The sequence below is a fragment of the Pezoporus wallicus genome, unplaced genomic scaffold (genome assembly GCF_028554395.1).
Source record: "Pezoporus wallicus isolate ANWC-B61680 ecotype Strahan unplaced genomic scaffold, APGP_CSIRO_Pwel_v1 scaffold_7392, whole genome shotgun sequence".
In the NCBI taxonomy this organism is placed as follows: Eukaryota; Metazoa; Chordata; class Aves; order Psittaciformes; family Psittacidae; genus Pezoporus; species Pezoporus wallicus.
Genome location: NW_026639923.1, coordinates 303,947 through 312,926, shown reverse-complemented (window position 1 = coordinate 312,926; position 8,980 = coordinate 303,947). Strand labels below are relative to the sequence as shown.

Sequence of the window (8,980 nt, the reverse complement as noted above, 5' to 3'; positions counted from 1 at the left end):
GCGCACACAGGCAGGGCTGTGCATGCCTTGCAGGGCATAGAACACAACCAGGCTTTAACCACCTCCCTTTTCCCTAGGTGGTCTGGAGGAGACACAGGGCACCAGAGCTTGCTGCAAGCTGGCCCCAAGAGCCACACCACCTCCATCCTCACCTCCTGCTCAGCCTGCAGCTAGAGACCAAAGAGAGGTCTCCTCTCAGCAAGGACCAGTGACCTGCAAGGGAAACCTGCAATACGAGTCCTCAACATTAAAGGACAGCTCCAGGCAGAGCCAGATCATTGGCCTTCAGGCTAGTGGATAGCATCTGGGAAGCTGAAGTGGGAGGAGAACTGCTCCTGCTGCAAGAGCTGGCTCCGGAGCTGGCTCCGATGCAGGCTTCCTGCCCAAGCACTTACACAGCATCCAACCCCCAATACTTCACGGAGGCTGGAGTAGCACACAGGGATGACCACAACCCACCTGCTCCTGCCTGATTTCCTTCTCTGCTATAAGCATCCCCTCTCCCATGGAGGCGATTTCACCTGCAGAAGGGTGAGCACCTCTTGAACAGCTTTTCAAAGCAGCTTCGGCCATGCCAAGTCAAGCCTAGAAGATCCCAGCTGGATGTGCTGCTATCCCTCTGCTCTCCAAGCAGCTTAATGCAGAAAGCTTTTGGCTGCACCTACCCCCAGAAACCATGCCCAGGAGCTCCAATAGATTATGACACTACGGAAAGAGTCTATACAGCTTGCAACAGCAACTTGAGAACAAAACCAAAACCAACTCAATGGCAAGAAGTACAAAGCCAGAAGTGCAATTTATTGATGAGTCTCACAGTAGAAAGACTCAGCATCTTTGCTCCTCTCAAGTTCGATGCCCAACACCTCCACCCACCAGCTCAGAGCCATGTAGTGCTTCATCTTAGAAGGTGAAGCTCTCCTTCTCTGCTGAGGGATCATACAGTCCACCTCGGACTATGAGAGTCCAGACTCAACGCAGGTCTGAATCTACCTAGGAGGAAGTCAATTGCCATCAGTTAAAGGTTCTGCATCTTAAACCTAAGCTTTTTACACCAGAGCTTGCCTGAACCTTCCTACAGCAGTTTCCTTGCTTTAAGAAATTCCCTGCTGCTCTAACAAGCTGTTGAGATCAGCTTGACTCTAGCAGGACCCCTGGAGACCAGACCCAGTCCTCCTGTTTGTTACAGCACACTGGAGCTGCAGTGTCCCTGCATCTCACACAGAGAGCAGCCAAGTCTACAGGCTCAGACATTAAAGGCAGAAGGAAAGAGTGGCTGGAGTGGCAGAACTCACTCTAATTAAATAGCCTGCTTGGAACAGCAAGAGGCCAGGACTGCTTTGGAGATATTGCCCTGGCATCCAGCCCCTCGGGCAGGTGCTATGTGTAGGGGAGCTTCCTCCATACCCTCACACAGGGACATCCCATAAACCCTGTTCTGGGCAGGGGACCAGAACAGACACTGGATGATCTTAAGGTCCTGTCCAACCTTAACTATTCTATGACTGTACTTGCTCCCTGCTGCTGCAGTTCATACCCAGACTAAGCCTTAGCTCCAAGATCCGCCAGAGTACTAAGCCTCTTCCCTCACGTTTCCCCATCTGCAAGACGAAGGCTGGGAGCACACACAGCATCTGTGGCAGTCATGGGACTCCTGCAACTGCTCCATGGTGTCCTATTCCCTTTTTCCATACGTCTGTCTGCATGAGAAGGGTCAAGTAATCCAAATGCAACCTGAGTATGGTTATCAGCCAAGTAGGAGGCTTCCATTCATAGTGACAAGCCAGCTCAGCTCTGAAGAAGGAAACTTCTCCACATTTGGTATTCACATCAGCAACTGCAATAGCTCCAGCTGATGCCAGTTTGAATTCCAGCAGCAAGATACTATCAAGGCACCCCTATCTGCTGTGCAACTCCTCAGCTGACAACTCGGAGCTTTTAGAGACCTTTAAAAGCAACTGGCACAAGCTGCAAGGACTACTCCAGTCATGTAGAGGTCCCTTCCAAGAACTTATCCTTAAAGCCTGTGCTTCATTTCAGTGTACAACAGCTTCCTATTTCCAGGTGAGAGACAGCAAGAGCTCACATACCTCCCCAGAGAAGTATTTCTCTATGATGTTCAGGGCAACTTGGCAGACAATTTTGTTGTCATGGATCTGCAAGGCTTCCAACTTCTCCAGACCATCAAGCTTCTCCACCAGCAGACACAACCTCTCTGTCTCTCCCAGCTTCTCAGCTGCCTATAACGTCAGATAAGACAAGCAGGGAAATACACCCTTACCTCAGTAACAGGTTTGAGATGGTCTTTACTGTAAGAGGAGTCAAAGGGAAACAGTCCCTGCCTGATCCCAGGGATGTGACTACTGCATCTACAGAACACCAGTCCCTGCTGGGATTACTGATGGTTAGCCAGACCCTACCCAGTCCCTCAATCCACACATGGAGAAGCAGCAGATGTGACCTGCCACCCACTACTTCATTTGCAGAAGTCACTGCCCTGATTTAAATGTGCTACAAGAAACAGGCTTTCAATTACATAGACATCAGCTGGCAGGGAGCAGAGCTGAAATACCCCCAGGACCACTTGACTCCTCTGCAGTTGCATTTCTGCAGGGCCCTCACTTCCATCCAGCTCGGGGATTAACACAAAATCCCTCTGCCTTTCCAGAAGGAGAAACTAAAGTCATAGAGGTGAAGAGGAGCACTTTGGGAACTGCATCTTCTCAAGGTCTTTAGACAACCCAAGAGTGTCCAAGAACATATTGGACAACTTGAAGCCTACCTCTTACTCATGCAAGAGCAGCAGCTGCTGTTTAACCACACAACATGAGCATTCAGCTCACACCTTGCTGCTCTTTTGGAGAAGGAATGCAAGAGATGGGAATCTTACCAGGAAGAGATTTGAAATGGTATCCAGGATAACCAGGATGGTTTTGCTGTCCTTGGCCAAAAGGAGATTGAGCAGAGGTTTGAGGACCCCAGACTGGACAAGCTCCACTATCTGCTCCACAGTTCCTCCTGTTGTGAAGTTGGCTACTGCCCATACAGCTTCCTTCTGAGCACTGAAGTTCCCCTGGAAGAGCAGCACAGCGAGGACACCCCTGAGCTTCAGCATTGCCCTAAGATCAGTGCAAGGTGAGGGAAACCATTTCCCTTCCATTCAGCTTGGACTGATCCACCTTCCCCAGCTCCTTGAGCAGTGGGTGAACACTTGGCAGAGCTGCCAAAGAGCAGCTCTGATCTATGCTTTCATGCATGTGGACAAGTCCAAGCTCTTCCCAGGATCTCCACAGCTTTGAAAGACATGCTTGGGTATATGAACAAGTGCTTCACAAGTGAGGCATCACAAACCCCAGCTACATACAACACTGCACCCATCCCTTACCTTATCGAGCAGCTCCACCAGAGGAGGCAACAACCCACAGGTCATGAGTTGCTGGATCTGCCAGCAAGGCCCTGCTGCGATGTTACTGAGCATCCAGGCTGCTTCCTTCTGTATGGTTGGCTTTGCATGTTGCAGGAGATGGGGCAGGACAGCCAAGACACCAGCATCGATAGCTGCCTGGGTCTGCTCGTTAGTCCCTGTGACCACATTCCCAACGGTGCGAAGAGCTGGAGTCTAGACAGAGATTAAGGGAGATAAGGAGAATCCTTACCTCAAGGGATACATGCCAGAAAGTCCAGAGAGATTCCTCACTAACTGCTTGATCCTTCAAATAAGGAGAGCATTGTCCTCCTGGTTTTGCTGTAAGCAGCCTTACAGTTTCTATCCAGAAAGCTGGAACAGGGCAGTGGCTTGACAAACAAGCCATTAATGCAGTGTGATGACAGCAGACCACACTTGCCACATATAAGCAAGAGACATGCCTTCCCTCTCCTTACATGTTCCTACATTAAGGGACCAGAGGCTGGAGATTGCCGATTGTTTCCTACCAAAATGATCAGCTCTGGGCTGGCCATGAGTTCCACCAGCCGTGGGAGAATCCCTGTATCCACCACAACTTGGATGCGGTCGTTGGAGCCATCGGTCAGAAAGGAAGTGGCCCAGCAGGAGTCGGAGATGATTTCATTGTCCTCATGTTCCAGGAGGCAGATGAGGGCTGGCAGCATCTTCTGCACTGCATCCAGAGGGGGATAGGGGTTCTTGTGCCTACAGAAGTTTGAGAGTGTCCACGTGATGTTCCTCAGGAACCAAACCTGAAACACAGAGGTGCAAGATCCCGGTTGCAGTAACAAGTGAGGAAGAGGTAGCACCATGCTGCTGGTCCCTGCACCTAAGAAGTGTTACCCAGGAGCCAGAAGCAGCCTCCTTAAAGGCTGAGGCTCATTTGAAGAGGGAGTATAAAACAGATAAGTGACTAAGACACTGGATTCACCTTCTTCTTCCCCAGTATTAAGTTCCAGTAACTTCAGCTCTGGCTCTGCGACAAGCTACTACAACAAAGGTGCCAAACAACTTATCTGCTGGGTCCTTGGACAAATTACAGGACATTCTTCAGACACAATCAGGAATTTACTGTTTAATATTAGCACCAATAAGTATTATCAGCTCATTGTTCTAGAGAGGGACATCAAGGATTTGATGAAGTTCATCCCAGTAAGGATGCTCCAGGAGAGCCACGGGGCTATGTTCAAAGCATTGAAGCTATAAGGCATCTATAGCTTGTATATAGCTGAGAGGTGAGGTCATTAACAACAGTTTAGGACAGGGTGTCACCCATCATACAAACAGCTTGTTGTTTATAAGGCATCACCACAATTCACCCATTCCCCAAGTGATTAAGAGCTGTTAGGTCAAGAAAATGCAGGTTATTTACTGGAGTTGCAGGAGACACCAGAGCCAGCAAGGGAGGAAGCGCGTTGCAGTTGATAAGAGCATCTCTGTACAGAGGACCATCACCTGTGCAGATGAAAAAGTGTTGTTTACTGTATCTGCCCATGTCAAAAGCCAGTTAACAAACAGCAACGCAGGCACGGGCCAGGGCTGGGTGACCAGGCTCACTCACCAGCCACACACCATCAAGCCCTTTCAGGTAGACTGGAGTGCCCTCATGGCTGGTTTGTGGCAGGTTAACCATCCTGTTCTCCCTACTGACAGCATGAGTGGCTTAGACCAGCCCAGCAGAATGGAGTATTGCACTTGCCCTTGGCCAAAATCTTCTTGCAGACTAACACAGGGTCTCAAAGGCTACCAGGGACTGCAAGGTTTAATAGGGGCAGCAGCTTGCAGACAAAGCTGCAAGGAGACAAGGCTACCTTGAAGAGCACCAATACTTTCAGGTCCCCAGCACAGCCTATGCAGTGACTCTCTGCATGCACATAACCCAGGCCTGGAGACCTCTCCTTACCTGCAATGTTGCCCAGAGCCCACACAGACTGCTCACTGATGTGCATGTGTGGGGAGGACAGCAGGGAGATGAAGGCTGGGAGGGCACCTCCCTCCACCACTGCCTTGGTGTGTTCCGAGGTGCCAGCAGCGATGTTAGTCAGTGCCCAGGCAGCTTCAAACTGCAGAGGAGTATTGTCAGCATAGGTGAGGAATTCAACCAGCCTGGGGATGATCCCCAGCTCGATGATCTCACTGATAGGGGGGTCCTTCCTCCTGGACAGCAGTCTCCTGCAGGAAAAGGACACAGCACTGAGAATCCCTGTGTGGTTCCAGGATAGATCAATACCCTGTGGCCAGGACCAAGGTTGTGGCTTGCAAGGGAAGCATCACCTGTAAGAGATGCTAGTTCAGCATCCCATGTCAGCAAACCCTCCAGCAGAGGAGTTGCCATAGAGAAGCTTCTGCAGAAGACACATCTAAGACAACGCTGAAGCAACAGCAGGGTTATTAGAGGAAAGGATACGTGAAGCGTTGCACTCAGAGCGCAATACTTCAAATGTACTTTTGGAACCATGACAACATTATTCCACGCTTCCTGCTGTGCAGGAGTTTAAGACAGGGAAAAAGCAGCACCTGCTATTTGTTCTCTTAGAGCCTGCCTTTGCTGCTCCCTGGCTCAGGGGCCCTGCACAGGCCAGAGCTCGCATTTAAAATGAGGCTTCCCAAGTGACCTAGCTGTCACTTGCCCCTTTCAGGTTGGACAAGGCAGACTCTTCCCCAGTTAACAGCTTGGAAGCAAAGCTTTTTTATTTGCTCACCATGAGCAGAACATCCCCACAGCCATTGGGAATAGCACTGGTCCCCTGGGAATAGCACATGGGCCGATTGCTGATGTGGCAGCTCAAGCCAGCACCAGCAGTGATGCAGCCTCTCCTGAACCCTCCACAGACATCCCTGCTGCAAGCTGGGCGATAGTGGCACCCTGTGATCCTTCCTACCCTCCTGGGTAGGGACAGCCCTGCTCAGCATGGACCCTTCCAGAGCCAGGGTCCCCGGTCTTTGACCTGCCCACACATTTGGCACTTGATTTCTTGTGGGATCCAATGTGATCCTGCACAGGCACAGGACCCACAGCCAGTCCCTTGCTTGGGTCCAACCACACAGGTCCACAGTGCTGCCCAGGAATGTGATGGAGCCAGGCAAGGCACAAAGCAGGCACCGGGTGAGGTTCCTCAGGGCAGCTGGGCTTAGCAGGCACCTTCCCCTTTGTCATCTCTTCAAGCAGGAAGAAACACCTTCTGCCAGTGGAACCCGCTGCAGCCCCACCAGCCACCTCCCTCCCAGCACAGGGCAGCCCAGCAGCATACCTGGTGGCCTGCGTGGCCTGCAGCTGCAGCTCACTGTCACTCCCATTCACACCTTGAAGGATTTCCTCCAAGGAGAGGAGAATGATCTGTGGCACAGGGATGATTCAGAGTCAGAAAGCAAGCCAGGGCTCCCCCAACTTTAATCTCCAGAGGCAATCAGCTGTCTAGACCCAGGTCAGTCACCACTTCATATCTAAGCAATGTCTACTCTTTATGCAATGCAGTTTCGAGATGAGGCAGGGGAAGAGAATCCACAAAAGCCTTCAAGGCAACTAATGCTTATAATCAAGCACAGGGGAAGAGTCACTGACACACCATAACGGGTCTATGGGCTCAGTAATTACCCCTCACTGCACAGGGAGCCAGACAGGAGCTCCACCAGCTCCCAGCAGCACCAGCCTGTTCTACCTGCCATCAAGGGAAGCCACACAGGACATCATCTCCATGCAAAATAACATGGTCAGGCAGTGTAAAACACTCCCAGCACAGCACGGAGATCAGGAATGGCACTGGCTATTTAACCCAGATCATCTGGTCTAACTCGCACAAGCTGCAGCAGTGATCCTGCCTGGGTGCAGAGCACCCAGTACTCACCTCATGTCTTTCATCTTCTCTTGTAGAGAGATTCCTCTCCATCTCCATTTCATTTTGTTCAATGTTCCTGCGCTTCAAGATCTGCTCATCCTTCTTGGCCTTCCGCAGCTCAACTGTCACCTCCACTCTCTGCCTCCGCAGGGCCTGGAGGGAAGGAGATGGGCATCAGCATCACCCAAGAAGCTTATCTCTGCTCAGCTCTGTAACCCCCTTCCTCAAGCTTCCTACACAAGAAGTGCGGAGAACCACCATCTACTCTTGGGCAGCTCCCTGCTATGGCCTGGGGGGGGTTATAGAGGAGATGGGACAGAGTAAAACCTCTCCCTTATTGCTTCCCAAGGACACGAGCTGCTGGATGAACCAGTGGGTGCATTTGAAAGTAGATTTGTTGAACCTTAAAGGCAAACCCTCATCTCCTCTAATGGCTTAAAGCAAGCTGACAGATCCTGTGGTCTGACATCCCATACTAGATAACAGGGATAACTGCTGCAGAGAGCTCAGCAGGCTGGAGCTGAACCAGCTCCAGTCACCCACCCAAAGCTCATGTTCCCCACACTCCTTGCAGCCCAGCCAGCTCCACACCACATCCCAAAGCTGGCCGAGCATCCCCAATGCAGAGCCACCACGCACAGGTAGGTTTGGGGACAACTGCCCCTCAGAAGCCTTTCCATCACCTCCTGGCTATAGGCAAACCCCCAGTGGGCTCTGCTGTTGTCTGAAGGGGGTGCTGGAGGTGGCTACTTACAGTGGGGTCCTTGCCTTTGTTCTTGAACTTCCTCAGCCTCTCATTGTGCTTGATCAAAAGCGACATCTTGGCAGGTTGGAGCAGCCAGCCAAAAGCCTTCTTGTGCTGCTGGGGTTCAGGACAGAGCAGGGTCAGGTCACAACTGCACAGCAGCCTCCACCTCAATCCACAGTGGGGTCTGGGACCCCTATCTCCCACCAACAGCCTGCACCACACATCCCCTCCCACCAGCAATGGAGAGGCTGGGGGTTCCCTGCACTAAGCTGAGCTCAGAAGGATCCTCACATACTGCAGCCGAGCTGAACTAAATGCAAGCACTTAATACCAGGCTATAAGAATTACAGCTGCTGCTGTAGTCCATGGGGAAACCTCCTCTCCCCACTGCTTTCCATGGTTATAGTAACACCACCTCCCTCCTGTCCTGCCCCAGGGCTATCAGACACACAGCTCAAGCCTGGCAAAGGCCTTTTGCCTCCAAGGACATCTTAAGGTCTGATTTAAGGACAAGCAGCCATATCCAAGCCTACTCTCTCACCCCAGAGCCCCACTAGGAAAGACACGAGGTCACATGCAGTGGCATGAAGTGACCAAGTTCAACCAAGCAGAGTTCTCCTGGAAACCCAGCTTCTGGTAAGGTGAAAAACATTAAATAGGAGCAAGTAAAGATTAATTCCTAAGCCTCTCCCAGTAAGAATCACAGAGCTACTCACAAATAAAGCCCAGAGCAGGCACTCAGACAGCTTTCATCAGCAAAAGCAAGCCTTCCACCCTTCAGAAGAGAGAGGGTTTGCAGAGCAGCCACCACCAAGGCCTCCCTAAAGCCAGGCTGTGCATAAACACACTCAAGGACTGATCACACACAGCTGCTGCCTCTTCACCTTCCCTCCAGGCTTCCAGCCAACACCTCTGGCTCAGAGCAGCCTCCAAGTGCTCCCCTTAGCCCATCTT

The 8,980-nt window shown here is 51.4% G+C and overlaps 1 protein-coding gene across 1 annotated transcript; it reads right to left on the bottom strand.

The window, feature by feature from the left end:
* Positions 1-954: 954 nt before the first annotated feature.
* Positions 955-8,105, bottom strand: KPNA7 (karyopherin subunit alpha 7). The gene is made up of 10 exons (XM_057416819.1): positions 8,033-8,105; positions 7,288-7,431; positions 6,694-6,779; positions 5,346-5,614; positions 4,815-4,897; positions 3,931-4,194; positions 3,383-3,616; positions 2,888-3,070; positions 2,093-2,237; positions 955-992 (listed from the first exon to the last, which is right to left on the bottom strand). Exons 1-10 carry the CDS (start codon positions 8,096-8,098, stop codon positions 970-972), a joined length of 1,497 nt encoding a protein of 498 aa, XP_057272802.1. The 5' UTR covers positions 8,099-8,105; the 3' UTR covers positions 955-969.
* Between the last annotated feature and the right edge of the window lie 875 nt (positions 8,106-8,980).